A 25025-nucleotide genomic window follows, 5' to 3' on the forward strand; every position below is an offset into this window, starting at 1 on the left:
TATTATAAGTATATAACCTATATTTATGGTATAATATATTATAAGTATATAACCTATACTTATAAGTATACTTTAATAATATATTATATATAATAAATCCAAGGTTATTACTTTCCGAATCCTGTACGACCTTAATATGTCTCGATCGAAACTGAAACTTTGGTAAAAAGAAAGGTAAGAGGGAATCAAGAGTGGTTTCGAAAGAAGAATATACAGGAGCAAAAAGTGAGCGCCGACCTTCGCGACAATTCACTCATTATACCTCTTGTTACCTTTGCTCGAATTCGCTTCGAAGTAAGAGAACAAGTCAACTTTCGATCGGCTCTAACCGATGGAGAGTAAAAGTGGTGCACACGTATACTTACAAATTCCTTTCGAGAAAAAGAGAACAATTACAGAGTCCTACGTTGTCTGACTTTATTACAAACTTAACCAAATTTCTTGAAAAAAAGAATTAAAAAACAAAACCTTCCTTTCCATTTTACCCTCCCCCAAAAAAACTCACTACTCCAGGATCTGACTTCTTTTCTTTTTTATTCTTCCTTCTTTTTCTTCTTATTCTTCTTTAATTTTATCGAATCCTGAACTGAATTCTTAAAAATCACTGCTCGTTCTATACAAGGTGTCCCATTTTAAATAATACGAACAAATATTTCCCCAATCGTAAAAACAATATTATATTATTTATATAAACGAATGCATTAAATAAAAGTTCCATTGTTTTTTAATAAAAAAACAATTTATAATATATTTCAGAATTTATTTTTTCTTTTTATAGAGAACACTTTTGTCAAGGTATGAAAGATATAACAATTTGTTTCTTATCTTGAAATTTAAGAAACTGTATAATACCAATTAATGTTCTTAATGATCAGTGTGTTTTTTAACGGTTACACAATTTCAAATATTTATTAAAAATACTGCATAAATGAATAGATTTAAAAAAAAAACAAGAGACAAATAATTGAATAATTTCATTTATTATTTTATCGGACGTTACTTGAAATTAAACTTTGAAGTATAAGAAACTAACGTAGAGTTTCTCAAAAACCTAACAACCGTAATTTCAAATCTTTCGTTTACAAAACGAATAAGATGAAAGATATTATTTGGTCGTATTATTAAAAAATAGAACACCCTGTACATATATGTATATCCTACGTATATATATATAAGATCAACGTTAAACCTGGTTATAGTAGAGAAAGGCAGCCACCCACTGGATTACACAACTTCTTTAGTTATTAGTATATGACGTTTACGAGTTATTCAAGCAGACAAATGATATCTCAAGATAAAATTGTCACACGTTTAACGTTACCATTATAATTCTACGATTTAAAACTAATTCAATTTCGTAATAATCTAATTACGATTTACCTTTTTCACCCTTTCTTTATCTTTATCTTTATTTTTTTATTGAGATATATACTTTAAATGTTAATAAAAAATTATTCGTTCACGATTAGAGTACAGTTTAGTTCTTGTTTTGTTTTAATACTTTTTTTTTTTCTTTTTTATCTTGGTCCTAATCGTAAGACGTCGGTGTGTGATTTCATTGCTTCATTAAAGATAATAACGAGGGAGAATTATTCTTAAATCTACGATGACACATTCCTACTTACGTAGGCAACACAGAAATGCATTGCTAATGTATCCTTGCTACATGCGGAGGCTGTAGTAGAAACGAATTGCAAATTATTGGCTGAAGAAATGTTACAACGATTTTCCTTTGCGGTTTATGCCAATTCTCTAGATACTTCTTATCTTTCCGTAAAAATATCAATAAGAGTTTCACAATTAAGTCATCTATTATTAATTTCATAAATATATATTCTTTCATTAATCCCCGTTCTCTTTGTTTTACATTTTTTATAAATCCTAATTTCGTAATATATTATCATTATTATTTATATTTATTATTACATTTATTTATTAATTCGGTACTTAAATTAGTACTTTTTTTTTTTAATTCCTTTCATAAATTTTTATTATAAAAAAGCATTTATTAATCAAATATCTTTTCATATACATATGTATTTTAAGTATAATATATATACATATATGTATTGATTATGTGTGATACCGTATGATAATAAACTAATTTATCGACGGTGTAATATTGAAATAATAGTTAATTCATAAATCATTTTTCACTATATCATTCTTTATATTTGCTAGTACTGTTATTTATTATTCGGTCAATAAATTATATTCGTTTAATATTTTTATTAATAAATGCTTTTTTTTAAATAAAAATATCTAATCACAAAATTAGTATTTTGTGATATCGTAAGGGAAGAAAACTACCTTACCAACAGTACTCGTTCAGATAGCGCTCGAGTATTTCAATATCGAAATAAAAGCTAATTAATACATAATTAATTTAATATGCAAATTACATGATATATCAGATGACAATAGTATTCAAAAAATGAATATATCTAAATTAAAGAAGTTAAATTAAGAATATTAAAAAAATCAAAAACACCATATATCAAGTTAAATGTCAAATTATTATTGATAACATTGACGTTTGTGACAAACGTCACTGAATTACATTTAAACGTCATAGCTAATCTGACATTTATTACCTACATACATTTTATCAAAATAATCTTTGTAATTCTTTTTAATACCTTTCCAATAATCATTGTAAAAATTCTTAATAAGCCAACTACTACCATCTATGAGTCATTTTATCAACCAATTCTTCCACTTGATGGCTTTGCCTTTATCCGTGCACGTGTGTTCTGTGTTGCAAGAATCATTCATTTTTTTGGCGCACAATTAGGTGAGCTTTCTTAAATCTTTAGCAATATTATATATATAAAAAATATACCAACATAATAGTTAAAAAAAATATTCCTTAGGTGTTACAAATAATTAGCAATTAATACTTAAACTGAAGAAATAAGAGGTTCTTTTTTTCCCCCTTTGACAAAATATACTTTGTCCTTGTCTGTGCAGTATCGTGTCTCTTGCTTCAACAAACGAGCCGTTTAAGACGATGGCGAATCTTTCAAACACCGTATTTAGCAATCTTCTATTCCACGTTTTGCACATGTGCTATCAATTTTCTAACCTACGTCTTATATAACACGAGTTTTCTCAAAAGAAAAATTGCTATTTATTTAAATTTATGTATAAATTAAAATTTTCTTTTTAAATTAAAATTTTCTTTTGGAACATTAAGAAAAAAAAAAATTATTGTTCAAAGTTACAGATAAAAGATGCCATCCGACGCGAAAAAGAAACAACAACAAAAAAAGAAAGAGGCTGCGAAAGCCAGGCAATCGGGCAAGAAACCAATTAACAATCAAACTAAAGGCGCAGAAGATGGCAAAGATCAAAATACTGCATCGGAAGAATCTGTTGAAAATGGAACTAATGGAACAACTATTAGCGTAGAAGGTACAAACATTTCGATGCGTCATATAGTTTGATTAAAAATGAATACTCGCTTAACTTGAAAAGCTATTGTTAAATCCTACATAATATAATTATGTCTTTTATAGAGGCATTATGCTTAAAGCTCGAAGCAGATGCAAGACTCAACGCAGAAGCACGTTCGTGCACTGGATCATTGGCTTCACATCCACGAAGTAGAGACATCAAGATATCTAACTTTTCTATAACATTTCACGGCTGCGAACTATTGCAAGATACTATGTTGGAATTAAATTGTGGAAGACGTTACGGTTTACTTGGTCTCAACGGTTCAGGAAAATCAACTTTGTTAGCGGTACTTGGAAATCGTGAAGTTCCTATACCAGATCAAATAGATATTTTTCACTTGACCAGGGAAATGCCTGCCAGTAATAAAACTGCTTTAGAATGTGTCATGGAAGTTGACGAGGAAAGAGTTAGACTCGAAAAGCTTGCAGAAGAATTGATCGATTGTGAAGAAGAAGATGCTCAGGTTTCAAACCTTTTATATGAATGATTTATAGAATGTAATAGTTCATTCTTTTTTCATTCCTATATCCTAATATTTTTGTAGGAACAATTAATGGATGTATATGAACGATTAGATGACATGGCTGCTGATACTGCGGAAGCACGCGCTGCTCATATTTTACACGGTTTAGGTTTTACTTCTCAAATGCAAAAAACTGCCACTAAGGATTTTTCAGGAGGATGGCGAATGCGTATTGCTCTTGCTAGGTAAACTAATATTTATTATTAACAAGATATAATCAATGTTAATGGATTCTAATCATTGAATATTTATATAGAGCACTATACGTGAAGCCTCATTTATTATTGCTCGATGAACCAACTAATCATTTAGATCTTGACGCTTGTGTTTGGTTGGAAGAAGAATTGAAGACGTATAAACGAATTCTAGTTATCATTTCGCATTCGCAAGATTTTCTTAATGGCATTTGTACAAATATTATACATGTCAATAAGAAACAATTAAAATATTACACGGGAAATTATGAGGCATTTATTAAAACAAGGTAAAAATAAATTTCATCGACTTCTTTTTTTCTTTTTGTGTTATGTGATTAAATATAATAATTTATATATTATTATATTATTTCTTTAATTATGTTATCAGAATGGAGTTACTAGAAAATCAAGCTAAACAGTATAATTGGGAACAAGATCAAATTGCGCATATGAAGAATTATATTGCACGATTTGGGCACGGTTCTGCTAAATTAGCTAGACAAGCTCAATCTAAAGAGAAAACTTTAGCAAAAATGGTTGCGCAAGGTCTTACGGAAAAAGTAGTTAACGATAAAACATTGAATTTTTATTTCCCATCCTGTGGAACTATTCCGCCACCTGTTATCATGGTTCAAAATGTTAGCTTCCGTTATAATGAAAATTCCCCCTGGATATACAAAAATTTAGAGTTTGGTATTGATTTGGATACTAGACTCGCTTTAGTTGGACCCAATGGTGCAGGAAAAAGTACATTATTAAAACTACTTTACGGAGATGTAAGTTTAACAATTTCAATTATAATATATAATATATCCTAATATATATTTTATTTAATAAATATTATTTTGTTTTACAGTTGGTGCCTACAAGTGGTATGATTCGTAAAAATAGTCATCTACGTATAGGAAGATATCACCAGCATTTACATGAACTTTTAGATTTAGATATTTCTCCATTGGATTATATGATGAAAGCTTTTCCCGATGTTAAGGAACGAGAAGAAATGCGAAAAATTATTGGTCGTTATGGACTTACCGGACGACAACAAGTATGCAAATGAATCTAAAAAGAAAAAACAAAAAAGAAGACAGAATCAAATACATAAATTAATTTTTGTATAGGTCTGCCCTATTCGTCAACTATCCGATGGTCAACGTTGTAGAGTAGTATTTGCCTGGTTAGCATGGCAAGTTCCGCATTTGTTACTTCTTGATGAACCTACCAATCATCTTGATATGGAAACAATAGATGCACTTGCAGAAGCAATTAATGATTTTGATGGAGGAATGGTGCTTGTATCTCACGATTTTAGACTGATAAATCAAGTAAGTAAGAAAATACAAAATTAAAATATAATAATGTTCTAAGAGGCTTATCGGTCGATCTATGAGATAGCATATTCTACGAATGGAAATAAGAAAAAGATATTATTTAAAGTTCGCTTAGAAATACTCATATTATAAAATTATAAATTTATTTATATATTATTTTCTTATTTCTGCTTTATATACATATATTTTATACATAAAAATAATTATTTAATTATTTATAATAGGTTGCGGAAGAGATATGGGTATGTGAAAATGGTGCAGTTACAAAATGGAGTGGTAATATTTTGAATTACAAGGAACATCTTAAAAACAAAGTTCTTAACGATAATCAGAAAAGACAAAAGGATTTTATCAATAGAGGAAAATAATGCAAGGCCCTTTATTATTCGGTATATATATATATTACATTTCTCGTTTTATCCAGAGCACTCTTTCTATCTCTCTCTCTTTCTTATTTGAAAATTTTACCAACTGTCTTGATAAATTATCGTCACTGCACTTATGCTACTATGTAGCGTATCGGTGACACGAGATTATCTAGTTAATTTATTTAAAACTAATACATTATGAAATATACTACAAATGTATATCTACGGCCATTAATTCCTAATGTAATGAAACTTTTCTCTCTTTCTCACACCGTGCAGTTTAATTTTCCATCGATCATAAGTTACCCCTTTTTGGTGCTTTTTCTACAGCAAAGTATAATTAGTGTTATTATTCAAAACAAATAATCAATTTGTGTATGAACATTATAAATCACTTCGATGAAACAAATTTTAGACATTTCTTCTTGCAAAATTATTATGTGACTTACACAAAAAGAAAATATATATATATAAAAAAAAAAAAAAAAAAAACAAAAGTATGACTTGTAATATCTAAATGTTTAAAATTGTGATGCTTCGAAGAGTTCTATATATATAAGAATAATAATAATAAGCAATACTTATCATAGAAAAATCCAATTAATTATAAAAATGATACATTAAATTCTTTTAAATTTAATCTATTCTCTATTTTATTATTTTTAACGAAACCTATATTAACGTTTACGGATTCCTAAATCTTATATAAAGTATGTAAATCCTGTAGAAATATCAAAAAAAGTAAAAAATGAAAATTAATTTCTATCAATCATTGATTTTTTTTGATTTTATATTATTTTACTTAATCAATGTGTGTGTATATATGTATGTAAATGAAAGAAAACACAAAGAAAAAGCAAAAGTAGAATTTTTCTATTTTTCATGCTGTCTAGAAACTTTCTTTTCTTTTAGAAAAAAAAAAAACAAAACAAAACAAATCTAAATTTATAGAAATTAATTGAAAATCAATTAAAAAATCTAATAATCGTCTCAATCTTATCAACGAAATTAAATTATTCGAAACTAGTAACTTATGTTTGTTTGAAAACAAAAAAAAAAGAAAGAAAAATTACTTAGATAACCACTTAGAATGAAATAATCATTAATGACTACTTATAAACTAAATAATCCTTAATAACTATTTATAAAAAACTAAATGTTTCTTATTCTTAAAACCTTGTAACTCGAAAAATAGTGATTATAATTATTACTTATATATAGTTCAATGTTTCTTATTATTATAAACCTTATAACTAAATGTTTCTTATTAGAACCTTATTATTAAACCATTTTACGAAAATTTATTTTAAGACTATTTTTTATTCCTGCATAAAAATATTAAAAAAGAAAAAAAACACCAAACTTAATTCATGATTGATTTTCATGAACAAGATCTCATTTAACAGAATAAATAAAAATCTAATTGAAATTCATTAATCAAAACTTTAAACTAATTAAAATATTACAAAAAAAAATAGAAGAATTATGTCGTTAAAAATTATTTGAATTTGATAACAAAAAGAAATATTTCCAGTGTGTTTCTTTAAGAAAAATTATTTTTTATACAATTTTATTTATTGAAGTATAATTAGTAATATGTAATATATAAACACAAGTATAGTATAATATTTATTTAAATATAATTAAGAAACAAAAGAGAGAAAATATTTTTGGGAAACACACTGAAATATACAGCCATTAGCCCGGTAGTACTTGCGTTACATAATTTATAATTAAATTTAAATAAATCGCAAGTAATACCGACCCAGGTCTCACCACGAGGAGGTTGCTGTGTTTGGAGACCCCCGGGCTAAGACTCTACTTCTACATTTACTTTTTTTTAATAAATTTACATCATATTTTTCATTTATTAAAAACAATTTTTTTTTTTCAAAAAATGCAACGCGTAAAACGAGTCATACATTTTTTCTTTCAACTTATTATTCAAGTTGAATGAAAAATTATGAACATCGTTTTAAATCGATCCTACCTACCCGATTTACAATCCTAAATTAACGCAAACATGCAAACATGCAAACGCTTTCACGTAGATTCACTTGAAATTTTAAATACAAAACGCAAGTTTTTTTTTTATTCAACAAACGCAAGAATGTAAACCGTTTTAATTTATATTCGATTGAAACTTACGATGTAACAACACGCAAATTGTTACAATAGGAACGCACGCATTTTTATGTGCACTTTTACGTGCACATATTATTTTAATGATATTAAGAATATTATTATTAATGCCAATATTATTTTAATAATAATAAGAATTCGTAATGAAATATCAAAAATATACATCATATTATCGAATGAAAATAATTTAATATAAATTCTTGTTTCATTACTCATCTTATTATCATACTTATCGATAACCGATTTTATTATCTTATCATCTAATATATAGTTCTATCTACGACTAATCCTCTTCAGATGCTATTAACAATATTGCTATCTGTGAACAGAAACAATCTAACAAAAAAAGATTTATAATTAAACAAGAATTGATGAAAACCAACAGCCACCAGTGAAAATGTACTGACAATAAATGCATAATTGACATACTAAATCAAATACCAGAAAATTTGTTCACACATACACACATACATTCATACATTTAGACAGAAAAACCAACACCACGACTACTACGAGAACAAAACAAACAGAAAACAATGGAATAGAATCTTGCCAATATCGATGAACCTAAAACAAAAATTAATTTTATATTACTACGTATAACACTTATACGTAATTTTTATTAATTTATTTTTATATCCTAAGTGATTGCATTACAAACCTTGGGATACTATTGCAGACATTGTTGTAAATATCCATTGATAAAATGGTATTTTGCGATATGAAACCTTACAGCTTGAAAATACAGTACTTTCTATAACAAAAAACTAGATAAAAAGGGCATGTGTGGGAAAATGAAATTCGATGTATAATCCACGATCGAAACTTTTCAATTGGATTATTTAAATAATGAAATTTAAAAAAGAACAATTTAAATGACCAAAAAGTGGACATTACAAAATACCGAATTCTCGATGCATTAGAAAATGTACTTTTCTATATTTAAACACAAGTGAATATGATAAAATGCATGTCTCCGATGCATGCTTTTTTCAATATACAAATATATGAATAGAAAAATGTTTTTATTTCATAGAAAAATTATTAATCGATTAATACAATTACAAATACACATAGGAAATTATTCAAGACACATTATAAAAAACTTAATCAATTGTGAATACATCACAATATTTAAAAAATTAATTAACGTCGCGTTCAAAGGAAACAAAATGAAAAATATTGCACCTTGCGTCGTATTACAAAATGCATACGCAATTATGCATATCGCCATAACTATAACCATAACGAGATCAAATCTATGTTTGATCGATAGAGTACATAAATTTTTTATTTAATTACATTTATATTAACGCGAAGTATGCAGTTACATCGACGAGTGTCTGATGTACATATTACACCACTTAAACATATACAAGACACTTTTTTATTTCTACTAAACTATTAAAAAATAAAAAATAGTAATACAATTTCACAATTATCGAAGCACGTATTTTAAATAAATATGAATTAAAGTACATTAATGTAATATGAAATCTTAAAAGAAGAAAAAATTGAAATTCAATATACAAAATATTAATTGAACATTGAAACAATATTGATAATTAATTAATTGCTAGTGCTTGCTTTAACAGATTCTAATCTAATCAAGTCTCATAGATTGTTAACCGGAATAATGTGAGTAATTTTTAATATTAATAAGCGCTGCAATCTTACATCGCAGCTCTGCCCCAAATGTGACAGGTAAGCATATACGTTCTTTATGATTGTAAAAAAATAGAAAAATAAAATAGTAAAAATATATATAAAAAAAAAAGAAAAAAAAAGATTATTCCAAGTTAAAATCTACAAGCTTGATCATCCCCAGGTGTATTTACAATCCCGTATACAAGCCTGGGGTCCCTGTTCTCAACTTATTCATAATAATCCACACTCTCTGGAGAGAGTGTGGGACAGCCTTTTAATTCGGTTTATTTGTATATCAAGATTTATGCATTTTTATTCATATCATATAATTTCTTCTATTATAAATCTCTGTGTAAAAATATTTCAATGATTTTTATATCATCTCTCTTTGGTTTCCTCTTTTTGGTTTCCTCTTTTTGGTTTCCTCTCTTAAAAAACTTTTATTTATATATATATTTATTAAAAATACTTTCTTTAAATATTTCTTATGCAAAGTTGATATTTATTTGTTAATAATTTTAGAATCAAAATGCACACCCTTGATATATTTATATGCACTCGCATGTGCTGGCTGTACTTTCGTGTATTTTCATTCGCTTAGCAAGACTTATACGTTTCTAATCAGAATGATTCAAAATAGCTTTTCATTCTAATTTGCACTATTTAATTATTATATAGGTTATATACAAAATGAAATTTTCTAATTATTATTAGATAAATTTCTTTGGTTAAAAAAAATAATATGAAGATTGAAATATTAAAAATATTTATTTATTAAATACTTTCATCAGTGCACTTATTCATTCATTTTTGATCATTCTGAATGAGAAATGTATATTCTTACCATATTTCATCTGCATTTAGCAGGTATGTTCGACTGCATTTAGCAGTTATATTCATCTGCATTTGGCAGGTATGTTCGACTGCATTTATGTTCATCTGCGTTTAGCAGATATGTTTGTACTTACTGCGATTTTCGTATGCACTTTTCAGTGCAGGCAAGCCATTTAAATTGTTTCATTTATGTACCAAAACTATACATTTTTATTCCAAAAAAAATTATTATTCTACTTTTATATAATAAATAAAAACATATATATTTAAAAAATTGTTTTCATATTACTCATTATTTCTCCTCCATATATCTCTTGTAAAATCTTTCTTTAAATATTTGTGTATAGTAAAAATAGTTTCTCCCACTCTCTCTTATGAACTTATTAACTTTTTCACTTGATATTTATTTATAAATAATTTTGGAATGAAAATATATATTCCAGACATATTAATATGCACTTATGAGTGCTGGCAGCCAGCATAATTATATTCATCTGCATTTAGCAGGTATGTTCGATTGCATTTAGCAATTATATTTATCTGCATTTAGCAGGTGTGTTTGTACTTACTGCGATTTTTGGTATGTTCGATTGCATTTAGCAATTATATTTATCTGCATTTAGCAGGTGTGTTTGTATTTACTGCGATTTTCATATGCACTTTTAAAGTGCAGGCAAGCCTTTTAAATTGTTTCATTTATGTACCAAAACTATACATTTTTATTCCAAAAAAATTATTATTCTACTTTTATATATAATAAATAAAAAAATATATTAAAATTGTGTTTTCATACTACTCATTATTTCTCCTCCATACATCTCTTGTAAAATCTTTCTTCAAATATTTATGTGTAATAAAAATATTTTCTCCCACTCTCTCTTATGAACTTATTAACTCTTTCATTTGATATTTATTTATAAATAATTTTGGAATGAAAATGTATATTCCGGACATATTAATATCCACTTATGAGTGCTGGCTGCCATTTGTTTTATTTCATTTATTTAGCAAGGCATATACGTTTCTAATCAGAATGATTCAAAATACCTTCTCATTAATTTGCACTATGTAAATATAAATCAATTATTATATATAGATTATATATAGAATAAAATTTTCAAATTATTATTAGATAAATTTCTTTGGTTAAAAAAAAAAGTAATATGAAGATTGAAATATTAAAAATATTTATTTATTAAGTACTTTTATTTTATTAGATTATATATAGAATATATTATATAATTATATATAGATTATTAGATTATATATAGAATAAAATTTTCAAATTATTATTAGATAAATTTCTTTGGTTAAAAAAAAAGTAATATGAAGATTGAAATATTAAAAATATTTATTTATTAAGTACTTTTATTTTATTAGATTATATATAGAATATATTATATAATTATATATAGATTATTAGATTATATATAGAATAAAATTTTCTAATTATTATTAGATAAATTTCTTTGGTTAAAAAAAAAAGTAATATGAAGATTGAAATATTAAAAATATTTATTTATTAAGTACTTTTATCACTGCATTCATTCGTTTATTTTTGATCATTCTGAATGAGAAATGTATATTCTTACTGTATGTTCATCTGCATTTAGCAGGAATTTCCATCTGCATTAAGCAGGTATGTTTGTACTTACTGCGATTTTCATATGCACTTTTCAGTGCAGGTATGTACTTACTGCGATTTTCATATGCACTTTTTAGTGCAGGCATGTACTTACTGCGATTTTCATATGCACTCTTCAGTGCATTCAATAAGAATGATTCAAATTTTCTTTTTATTAATTTGTTACTATTAAAAAAAAAAATTCAACGATCATATATTCAATAAAAAAGAAATGTATAAATAGGATAAAAGACTATGTAAAGCAAAGTGAAAATAAGAGTCTGGTAACCATTGGGATGCAATAAAAAATACATTACATTATATATATTCAAAAAATTATTATATCTTGAAAAAAAATTGAAATATATTGAATTGAGAAATGAATTGAAATATTGAAATATTTAAAATATTTAATTATATATATATTCAAAAAATTATTATATCTTGGTAAGAAATTGAAATATATTAAATTGAGAAATGAATTGAAATATTAAAATATTTAAAATCTTTAATTATTATATACTTTGATTAATATGTTTATTAATTCAATTTGAATCATTCTGAATGGTAAAACCTTAATTTTGTGTCCTTATCTGCATTCATGAATGCAGGAATGTCCTCTTCTTCCATCGTTGTATCCAAATGCACTATTTGTGCAAGCTGCAGCAATCCATGAACGTCCACACAATTGAAACGAACGTGACTCTAATTTTATGAAAAATATCTAAGACAAGACTCTAATTTATATACTTTAAAAATGCAATGACTCGACTATTAATTTATTTTAATAAGAAAAATGCAATGAGACTCTAGTTTTAATCTAATGTAATAAAAAATTCCAATGACTCGACTTTTAATCTAATTTAATAAGAAAATTGCAATGACTCGACTTTTAATTTAATTTAATAAGAAAATTGCAATGACTCGACTTTTAATATAATCTGAAAAGAAAACTGTAATGACTCGACTTTGAATCAAATAGAAAAAAATGCAATGACTCTATTAATTAATTAAAAATAGCAAAATCTAGATTCTAGTATTTAAAAGACTCAAATTTTTCACGAACGCGAGTGTGTGGGACAGCGTTGGGAGATGGAATGGTCCATCATCTCCATTCAGGAACAACTTATAACTAATACTACTACGAGCATAAGTGACAACGTGATAAAGGGGTAGAAAAAGGATTTTGATATGACCACGAACCATTGATCAAAGGGTTATCAAAGATATCCTTTGAAAAATAACTCGTAGTCGAATAGTTGCCCACTTGATACCACAATTTGTGGGGGCCTCTTCGGCATTTTGCCTCTTCTTTGCTTCGTGCCCTGACCACTGCAATGGAGCATTCCCTACGTGCGACGCAAGAAAAGAATTACGTGTCAAAAAACGCCCTACCGTTTGAAACAAAACATTCACAAAAATTGGCACATTTCAGTGGATTATATCAAAAGAATGAAATCGTCCCTGAGCTAAACCGACCTAATCCCGACCTGTTCTCACCATACGCGACAAGGCTCAAACCCTCGTGTTTAATAAAACGCATTTTATTATACGAGACGCATTTGATCTAAGCTGAAAGAAAATTGGGAAGGAACCAACACAGTTATTAGTAATTTTATTTCCGCAGGTTTTACGCTGGTATTTTTTTTTGTTTTTGTTTTTGTTTTTATTCTTATTCTTACTTAACCTAACGAGAGGTAAGAGCTTGCAACGTACAGTATCGATTTATTCTAAATAATATAACCACTGAAATATGACAAAGTTCATAAATGCATCATCCCAAACGCCACTGACGAATCCCAACACGCAAACTCAACTGCGTTCCTACCTGGTGCGTCTCGATTTTTTCTAACACAAATTTTATTTACTTACTTATTTGTAAAATAAAATAAAAAAAAAATAAATGTGTAATAGATTGAAAAAATATTGAATTAATTCCGTAAAGTAATTATACTAGCTTGTGGACGATCAATGAACTCGAAAGAATTCACCGATCGTACGCAACTACACAAGCACATTTAATCGAATGCTCCAGCAGATATAATTTTTTTTCTGAATGATGAACCTATTACAAACTAGGATTAACACGTTGCACATTAAAGGTGAATAATGTTTCGATAAAAAGAAAAAATTACAACAATTGTAATAATCTCATTTTATTCGAATAAGTGTATGTTATTGCTAACATTAAGAAGTATATTACTAAAGATCGCGAAGTGCAAGTGTTAATATACTTAAAAAACTAAGTATCAAAACTAATTCAAAATCCTTTGCTAAGTTCAAAAGATATTGGGTGATCTATCTAATGTTCTCATTGGTTGCAAAGTATTTTGAACTGTTTGATACAATTATCTTAACTTAATGCATAGTATCAGCAAAAAATGGAGAGAAAAGGAATAATGAAAAGTGTAAAAATTTGCTGACACTTAGCCGAAACCCCGGAGGCAGGAATGTCCACCCTGAATGGAAGCAAACCTATTGCCGTACCCGGTCCTTACCTACTTAAAATTAAAGTTTTCACATACACTCAGAAAAGTATGCTACCTGCCTGCCTATAAACCTATATTTAAAAGTGCAAACAGACACACCAACACAATCATTCCACGCTGGATCTGTACTCACATACCACCAGGGTGCAAAAAACCTAAACTAGAGAGCATGCCCCGGGGCACCTCCGACACCCTAGTTCAACCACGTTCTAAACTTATATGCTAATAGGAGTACGTACCGAATGCTGTAATCGTCTGCCAAGGCTAGTGATTATTGCAATAATAACTAATGCAAAAATACTGGTACATACTAGTATATATCTGCATACTAATATAATACAAGTATTGTCAAATTTCCACAAATAAATGTGAAAACTCTACTATTCAAAACGATTCGGAAAAAAAAATGAGAAAAATTTAATGTAAGTAAAAAAAATACAAGTACATATCACACATGACTGTACAAGTATTTATTTGAATATTGAATGATGCATTAATAAAAAACTTTCGCGGAACGATGTACAGTACACACTACCTGAAACGCACACACTGGTGTAAAGTACATCGTGCAATCACTAACACAATGACAGCCGCCAAAGGAAAACTTAATAACTAATAACCCATGCAAACTTTTTCTCACCCATACGTGTAACACCTGGGCAACACGCATCGATGAGAACGAAGAGAGCATAGGGGGGAGAAAAGGGGAATTAGTATATTAGGCTGAAAATCCTGATCTAAAAAAACATAATTAACATACATATATACATGAAAAAACATTTTTGTAAAAATTCATCTAAACGGATTAAGGACTCTACAAGTCATTTGGTGAATAATGACTTAAGCAAGTGAATGAAAAAAAAAAAAATACCCCATAAGAAACGTTTTATATTATTATATAATACTGTTTCGAGGTAGTGCAGTGTAGAGTGATTCTAACGGTGACAAAAGATGGATATTTCTTAAAAACCTCGGACGACTCTTTCACTAAATGGCTGTTCTAATTAAAGAACTGGGTTTTAAACCACCACTTAATTGCCAGAATCTATCCGGTCGCGAATTTTGTTTGTCTTCTTGCTCATTTATTGATAACAATATCGAAGTATCGATATATTGAAGTAAATTACGATTTGAAAAACTAATCACGATTTAAAAAACTGATCATTATTGAAAATCTAATCACAATTGAAAAACTAATTACGAAGCAATGCATATAAAACAATTTTTATATGCTTTTTATTGGCACGAAATCGAGTAAATTAATGCTCGATTTCACCATTACTAACACGATTAAATACGTAAACAAAAAAATAAGTACAATAATTAATTGCAATGTTAATTAAGTGAATTGAAACCGATGAAACAAGAAGACCCTGGCCTAATCTAAATAAATCACATGTATAAAAATCACATATATTGGGAATCACTCGTGAGCAAAATCAAAGATTTTACTCACGGTCGCTTATGCTCGTTTCGGACAAAACACATCTACGAATACAACCAGGAACCCGTGCCGATATTGGACCTTTCATCCTCGGCATGATTGGGTCACTGGAGGAACTTTAAATTTGTTCACTCACTCGTTACCAATTGTTACCATAAAAATAAAATAAAAAATGAAACTGAACAATTGGCAGTAGAAGTTCTGCGATGGCTCCAAAACACTCGTCCCCCTCGCTGTTGGTTGAACGATGTCGTGAAGTTGAAAAAAAAAAAAGAATTCTTGAATCGATGAATCGATGAATTGTTGAATCGATGAATCGATGAATTGTTGAATCGATGAATTGTTGAATCGTTGAATCGTTGAATCGATGAATTGTTGAATCGATGAATTGTTGAATCGATGTATCGTTGAATCGATGAATTGTTGAATCGATGTATCGTTGAATCGTTGAATTGATGAGTAATCTGTAATTAAAAATAAAAAATAAAATTAATTATGTTTCATGTCATTCAAAAGATTTTTCATGAATGAAAAACATGAATAAAAACAATCACGATTTAAAAAATGAATGTGTGAGAAGTAATAATTAAGATTAGAAAATAATACTAACCGTTGATTTATCCAGACGAAGCCCCAGATTCGTCGATAAAGATGATCCAGAAGAAATAAAGATGTGAAGTTGTTTTAAATTTGATGAATTGTTGAATTATTGAATCGATGAATTGTTGAATCGATGTATTATATAATCGATGTATTGTTGAATCGTTGAATCGTTGAATTGATGAGTAATCTGTAATTAAAAATAAAAAATAAAATTAATTATGTTTCATATCATTCAAAAGATTTTTCATGAATGAAAAACATGAATAAAAACAATCATGATTTAAAAAATGAATGTGTGAGAAGTAATAATTAAGATTAGAAAATAATACTAACCGTTGATTTATCCAGACGAAGCCCCAGATTCGTCGATAAAGATGATCCAGAAGAAATAAAGATGTTAATTCACACTTTCGACCATGACAATATTTTAATCGAAACGCAAATCCTCTTCTACCGGATTGGTCGAAAGTGTGTTAATGATTCTAATCGCGTACCGAGCAAATTATTTTTTTAACAAGAATATTTTAACAAATTCTTGCATTGATTTTAAATAACGATTGAATTACTTTTAAAGCAATCTATACGATTGCATACAAAAAATGCAACATTTTTCGAAACAAAATGACTCTAAGATTGCATTGCACGCAATCGCAACTGAAGTTCTGAAAATCAAAGTTTAGTTAAAGCAAGTCGTAGCGTACTTCTGTTTATTTATTATGCTATAAGTAAAAAAATATATTCTCATATTTATAAAATTCAATTATTTAAACTACATGATCTCCAAAAATTCTGAAATCGTGATACTATTTTCATGTGCAGTAATTATTAATAAAAAAAATATTCAAAAGATGTAACCACAAACTTATAAACTATATAAAAAAAAAAAGATAAAAAAAAAATACAAACGAGAAAATATCGCGTTGCATTCTATCTTTCAAAGAATAAATTTAATCGCGATAGGGTTATTTTTACAGAAGTATACTAATTGCGTTAATACCTATAGAAAAGAATAGATATAGCATTAATGTAAAATTAAACAAGATACAATATCTATAAATAATCATTTGAACAATTAATTAGAATCGATTGAACGTGTCTTGAATTATTTAAGTGAATTTAATATACCATAAGAAATAAAATGAATTTAAATGAATCAAATTTAAACAACAATTGCAACGCGTAATTAAATAATTAATTCGATAAATCATTTCATTTGATTGCATTAGAATTAATTAACAAAACGAGAAATTAAAATTTTCTAATGCATCGAACGTCAGCCATTGGCTCGACAGTGCTTACGTTGCACCATACAAATTCTATGGACACCGTAAGCAATATCGATTACCGGATCTCACCACGGGGAGGTTGCTGCGTCGGAGATCCATCCTAAAATTAAAAAAAAAACAAATAAAGAAATATACTTGCACGTATATATGCAGAGTTGTATGTACCACCATTAATTATTATAATTTCCATGGAACGAACAATGGTGAACGTCTTTCCGAAACGATTGAAACAATGGGATGATCGCATACACCTTTCTGAAATCATAAAAAGAATGACAGATTATGGTAAAAATTGTTATGAAATCATAGAAAAATATAAAATCATATTATTCTAATTACAAATCTTCTTACCTAATTTCAATGCATTCACGTCATCGATAATGATTGCATGTACCTGTAAATCAAACGAGATTTAATTAGATTACAAAATTTGATAACGAAATATTATTTAATTACCCAGTAATTAAATTCTTACGTGGAGCGAAACTAGTTGAGACTTGTCTCGACGGCGTCTTGAAACTGAATGAGTGATGACGTATTCGAGTTACCTCTCCCCTCCTATTTACCTTATAAGGTAGTAGCGAAATGTTTTTCTATGCTTACTCGATGAGAGACAATGTGTATACATAGACAATGCTCGTTACCGTTTGACTTTGTCCTTCACCTTCAAATGTTTTTCTTTATCTCTGCGTACATTCAAACGTATTTGATCATTAGTATACATAAACGTAAACATAAAAAGTTAATACGTTATGAATAATACGTTAAATATGTTAATATATATATATATATATGTTGTATATAAATTAAATTAAAATTTAAATTTTAAATAATGTTAAATATGTTATATATAAAATATGTTATATATAAAATATGTTATATATAAAATAAACTACAAATAAAATATACATTAGTATGAGAATGTATTGAATATACAGTGAATGTATTAATACATAAAAATGTATATATGTAAATACATTATAACAAAATAATGTAATATATATTCTAGAAAATGTGTAAAGAAAAAATATGTATAAAAAACTGGATAAAATCAAATCGAATCTGATATGCTCTTCATACTTTTAATACATGAAAAGTGTCTTTAAAAAAATATAAAAAGAAATGAATGATGGTAAATATTTCATTCTTTCTAATAAATATAAGAAATAAAAATATATTAAAATTATTTTCTATTTAAAGTACGTTAATACGTATGTAATGTTTAAAGTATTTACATAGAGGACAAAGACCCATTTCAACGGAAGAATTCGAAGAGGACAGGATCATATATTCCGAATTTTTTAACAGTAGACACTTCTATCGATTATTTAACAATTATTTTAATATTTTAATACACTCTTTTTATATTTCAGATTGTTTAAACATATATGTACTAGTATAGGGATTGCATACTTATTAACATATTTTTGAATATTAAATAATTTTGATTTGATATTCTTCTAGATAAAAATTTCCCCCTCCAAAATCACCACTGCACGGAAACGTTTAAATAAATGTACATTAGTTTAAATAATTGCAAAGTAATGAAAAAAGCTAAAATCTGAGCGTTGTAATCTTCAATTTTATTAATTGGATGTATTATTCATTTTATACACATGCGTAACGTTCGGAAAGTCTTACGAACAAAATTCAATAAAAGTATTTGCATAGAGGACAAAGGCCTATTTCAACGGCAGTTTTCGAGGAGGACAGTGCATAAATCATATACTCCAAGTTTTTAGGCAACAATAGACGCTTGTATCGATTAATTAACAATTATTATAATGCACTAATGCATTCTCTTTATGTTACAGCAGAATTTTATCCTCGAAGTAATCACTGCGCAGAAGCATTAAAATAATTACTTAAAATAGATAAAAATACGAAAATCATAACGTTTTAATCTTAAATTTTATTAAATAGGCTTATTATTCTTTTTATACACGTGTTCAACGTTCGGAAGGTCCTGTAAACAACTTTCACCAAAAGAACTTTAACAGAGGATAATTACTCAGATCAACGGTGGATTTCGAGGAGGAGGGATCACAGAACATATACTCCGAGCTTTTAGACAACAATAGACGCTTGCATCGATTAATTAACAATTATTTTAATATTTTAATGAATTCTTATTATAATTAAGATTGTTTAAACGCATATATATTTATTTAAACATTACCTAACTTTTGACGTACTTTGAATATTAATTAATTTCGATTTTATGTTTTAATTGATGAAAATTCTACCCCTCCCCTCCGAAGTCATCACTGCGCAAGAACATTACAACAAATGTACATTAGTTTAAACAATTATACAAAAAATAAAAGAATATTAAAATGAGAGCGTTATAATATTAAATTTTATTGATTAATTTTATTGATTTTCTTTTATACACATGCGCAATTTTCGGAAATTCACATAAACAACTTTCACCAAAAAAACTTTAACAGAGGATAATTACTCAGATCAACGGTGAATTTCGAGGAGAACGGAGCTCCGAACATATATTACGAGTTTTTTAACAACAATAGACACTTCTATCGATTAATTAACAATTATTATAATGCACTAATGCACTCTCTTTATATTTCATATTATTTAGACACATATATGTACTAGTATAAGCATTACATACATATTAACATATTTTTGAATATTAATCAATTTTAATTTAATATTCTTTTAGATAAAAATTTCCCCCACCAAAGTTACCACTGCACGGAAACGTTTAAAAAATGTACATTAGTTTAAACAATTATACAAAAAATAAAAGAATATTAAAATGAGAGCGTTATAATATTAAATTTTATTGATTAATTTTATTGATTTTCTTTTATACACATGCGCAATTTTCGGAAGTCACATAAACAACTTTCACCAAAAAAACTTTAACAGAGGATAATTACTCAGATCAACGGTGGATTTCGAGGAGGAGGGATCACAGAAGTTATACTCCGATCTTTTAAAAAACAATAGACGCTTGCATCGATTAATTAACAATTATTTTAATATTTTAATACACTCTCTTTATATTTCAGACTATTTAGATACATATATGTACTAATATATATATAGGTATTACATACTTATTAACATATTTTAAATATTAAATAATTTCGATCCAATATTTTATTAAATGAAAATTTTACCCCACCTCCTCGAAGTCATCACTGCACAAGAACGTAACAACAAATGTACATTAGTTTAAACAATTATACAAAAAATAAAAGAATATTAAAATGAGAGCGTTATAATATTAAATTTTATTGATTAATTTTATTGATTTTCTTTTATACACATGCGCAATTTTCGGAAAGTCACATAAACAACTTTCACCAAAAAAACTTTAACAGGGGATAATTACTCAGATCAACGGTGAATTTCGAAGAGGACGGAGCTCCGAACATATATTACGAGTTTTTTAACAACAATAGACACTTCTATCGATTAATTAACAATTATTATAATGTACTAATGCACTCTCTTTATATTTCATATTATTTAGACACATATATGTACTAGTATAGGTATTACATACTTATTAACATATTTTAAATATTAAATAATTTCGATCCGATATTTTATTAGATGCAAATTTTACCCCACCTCCTCGAAGTCATCACTGCGCAGGAACGTTAAAACAAATATATATTAGTTTAAACAATTATATAAAAATGTAAAAATGCTAAAATCATAACGTTACAATTTTAAATTTTATGTATTAGATGTATGACACCCTTTATACACATGCGTAACGTTCGGAAAGTCATATAAACAACAAAAAATAATAATTCAATAAAAGTAATTTACATAGAGGACAAAGGCCCAGTCTGAAGGGGAATTTCGAAGAAGACGGAGCTCCGAACATATATTACGAACTTTTTAATAACAATAGACACTTCTATCGATTAATTAACAATTATTTTAATATTTTAATGCACTCTCTTTATGTTTCAGATTTTTTAACTACATATCTACTGGTTTAAACATTACATACATATTAACGTACTTTCAATAGAAATAATTTTAATATATTTTTATTTTATGTTTCTTTAGATGACATTTTTAAACTTAATTTCGTTACTGAGCCAATACATAAACATAAAATTTACCGATTACTTATATTGTTTTTTAATCAATTTTTGGGTCTTCGGAAGCGGTTACCTCCTCGTGGTTAGACCCGGGCAATGGTATTTTACTTTCAGTATAATGTTTAACATGTTTTACATGCTAAACATTCCATTGCAAGTAAAATCCAGCTAAAGACCGCTTACCATAAACATTGTAATGATAATTAGTTTCTTTCATTTTCCTAATACTTATCATTTCATTGTTTTCCCTTTAATATTCCCTTCATATTACATTCCACATTATAATACTCGATTTATTTTATAGGAATACTAATAATGTGCATTCTTTCAGTCGTTTTTGACGTGCAGTGCGGTCGGTAAAGCACGTCCCGGTCGCGTTCGCGGTCGTGGTCGCGATAAAAAACTTTTTTATAGTTTTTTATTTTCGTTACCGTCTACTACTCATCGTCATCCTAAGGGTAGGAGACCCATCGGGCATTCATCATTGAAGATTAAAAGTAAGTATAATTTTTCTATCACACATTTTCTATGATAATCTCGATGGTGTTTTATTACGACGATGATATTAATTATTCTTTTTCATTTTCTGTTTCAGAACATCATTGCAATCGAGCGCGTAGGCAATGAGGTACTCGAGTGTTTGCATCGTTAAATAAAAATCGGAAATTTTTCGGGTAAAGAAACTCCGAAAGTTTCTTTTATTCGGTTTATACGTGTGCCATCGTCATCTTAAGGGTAGGAGACCCATCGAGCATTCATCACTGAAGATAAAAGGTAAATTAATTTTTATATTAAATATATTTCCTTAATAATTACTTGTAATTTTTAAACTATAACAATGATTCTAATCGTTTTGTTCTTTTCTCTCTTTTCAGAAGGCTAAGTGTTAGTGCTAGTGTTTGATATTTGAACTGCGTGCAATGCAGTTGTAAAATTAGAATCAGTGTCGTGGTCGCGATAAGAAACACGTAAGTTTCTGATTTTCGTTGGAACCGTCTACGGCATCGTCATCTTAAGGGTAGGAGACCCATCGGGCATTCATCAATCAAGATAGAAGGTAAATTAATTTTTCTATTAAACATTTCTTTAATAATTACTTATAATTTTTTACATGATAACAATGATTCTAATCGTTTTATTCTTTTTTCTGTTTTCAGAGAGGTAAGCGAGTGTTAGTGTTTGATTTTTGAACTGCGCGCAATGCAGTTGCAAAAAATTAGAGTCAGTGTTTGTGCGAATAATTAAAACATACAATTTTTATCGCGAAGTAGAGTCAGTGTTTGTACGAATAATTAAAAAATACAATTTTTATCGCGAAGTAGAGTCATGTTTGTTCGAATAATTAAAATAAAATTTTTATCGCGAAGTAGAGTCATGTTCGTTCGAATAATTAAAATACAATTTTTATCGCGAAGTAGAGTCAGTGTTTGTTCGAATAATTAAAATAAAATTTTGATCGCGAAGTAGAGTCATGTTTGTACGAATAATTAAAATACAATTTTTAACGCGAAGTAGAGTCAGTGTTTGTTCGAATAATTAAAATACAATTTTTATCGCGAAGTAGAGTCAGTGCATTCGGTCATCGTCACCCTAAGGGTAGGAGACCCATCGTGCATTCATCAATGAAGATTAGAAGTAAGTATATTTTTCTATGAAACATTTTCTATGATAAATTTTAATAGTTTTTGATTACGACGATGATATTAAACGTTCTTTTTCATTTTCTGTTTCAGGACATCATTGCAATTCGTGCGCGAAGCAATGTAACGGGAGTGTTTGATCGTTTATAATTATAATTTAAAATCACGGATTAGAAGCACGTTCGCTCGTTAATAATAAATTCGGTCGCGTTTCGCGTTCGTGTTCGCGTTCGTGTTCGCGTTCGTGTTCGCGTTCGCGTTCGCGTTCGCGTTATTTTTGAGATTTATATATTCAATTAACTGCGAGCAATGCAGTTAATTGCATTAGAGTTTGTTCGTATAAAATTATAGTTTTTTAATTTTAAAACAGTCGTACAGACTGTTCGCGAAGTAGAGTCAGTGAAGTGCATCAGTGAAGTGACCGCTATCGGGAGTGAAATTTTTGTGCTTGCATTGACTGCGTGCAATGCAGTCTTTGAATTAGATTGTAGATCAGTGTTTGTACGAATAATTAAAGTAACATTTTAATCGCGAAGTAGAGTCAGTGACCGGGCGTAAATTAAATTCAAATCGTATCGCGTATGTAGATTCAGTGTTGTTCGCCGTATAAGAAAAATTTCGGTTTCGCGATAAGAAACTCTTTTATAGTTTCTTATATTCGTTTACCGCGATATTAGAGTCACGGGAGTGCGAGGAAAAGTGCATCGAGGAATTCTCCCATGGGTCTGATGGACGAGGGATGCAGCTGGACCATTTGCTACGAAGTAGGAGTGTTTTGGAGCCACCGCAGAACTTCTAATGCTATCTGTTCATATTGCATACATGTGTCATTTTATTTTAAAATGCCACATATATGTAATATAACATTTAGCAGGTCGTGAGTTAAAATTTAAAGTCCCTCCGGTGCTCAATCATGCCGAGGATGAAAGGTCCCAATCGGCACGAGTTACTGGTTGTAATTATTCCAAAAAATTATTGACGAGCACATGAGTGATTCCAAAAAAGGATTAGTCCTTTTTGAAATTGCTCATGAAAATTGTATATTTTTGTATGTTATATTATTAGTTCAGGATAGGTCTTCTTGTCTCATCGGTTAAATTCATTTAATTAACAGTGCAATTAATTAATGCACTTTTCTTTTTTATTACGTGTTTCGTTCGCGTTTAGTAGTGGTGAAATCGAGTATTAATTTACTCGATTTCGTCCAATAAAGCATGTAATAAATGTCTTACATGCATTGCTTCGTACTTAGTTTATTTAATCGCGATTTTATTTTTCGATATAATCAAAAAATGAGCAAGAAGACAAACCCATTCGCGACGGATAGACTCTGGCTGTTATATGGTG

At 28.2% G+C, this 25025-nt stretch overlaps 1 protein-coding gene across 2 annotated transcripts; it reads left to right on the forward strand.

The window, feature by feature from the left end:
* Nucleotides 1–2593: 2593 nt before the first annotated feature.
* LOC122515504 (ATP-binding cassette sub-family F member 2) lies at nt 2594–6345 on the forward strand. 2 transcript variants are annotated; one of them, XM_043632883.1, is made up of 9 exons: nt 2594–2794; nt 3227–3414; nt 3519–3922; nt 4004–4167; nt 4239–4466; nt 4568–4955; nt 5036–5227; nt 5301–5504; nt 5735–6345. In XM_043632883.1, exons 2-9 carry the CDS (start codon nt 3234–3236, stop codon nt 5876–5878), a joined length of 1905 nt encoding a protein of 634 aa, XP_043488818.1. In that variant the 5' UTR covers nt 2594–2794; nt 3227–3233; the 3' UTR covers nt 5879–6345. The 2 variants fall into 2 exon arrangements, with proteins under 2 accessions (XP_043488818.1, XP_043488817.1); XM_043632882.1 differs by having other exon boundaries at nt 2596–2794; nt 3221–3414.
* The last annotated feature ends 18680 nt before the right edge of the window (nt 6346–25025 follow it).

The sequence above is a fragment of the Polistes fuscatus genome, unplaced genomic scaffold, assembly GCF_010416935.1.
Source record: "Polistes fuscatus isolate 324 unplaced genomic scaffold, CU_Pfus_HIC Scaffold18, whole genome shotgun sequence".
Classification (NCBI taxonomy): domain Eukaryota; kingdom Metazoa; phylum Arthropoda; class Insecta; order Hymenoptera; family Vespidae; genus Polistes; species Polistes fuscatus.

What these genes read in the sequence shown, in the direction of transcription:
- LOC122515504 (XM_043632883.1), top strand. Translation starts at nt 3,234, where the DNA reads ATGCCATCCGACGCGAAAAAGAAACAACAACAAAAAAAGAAAGAGGCT. An exon ending in GTGAAGAAGAAGATGCTCAG is followed by an intron (nt 3,923 to 4,003) that starts GTTTCAAACCTT and finishes ATATTTTTGTAG; the next exon opens with GAACAATTAATGGATGTATA. An exon ending in ATGCGTATTGCTCTTGCTAG is followed by an intron (nt 4,168 to 4,238) that starts GTAAACTAATAT and finishes ATATTTATATAG; the next exon opens with AGCACTATACGTGAAGCCTC.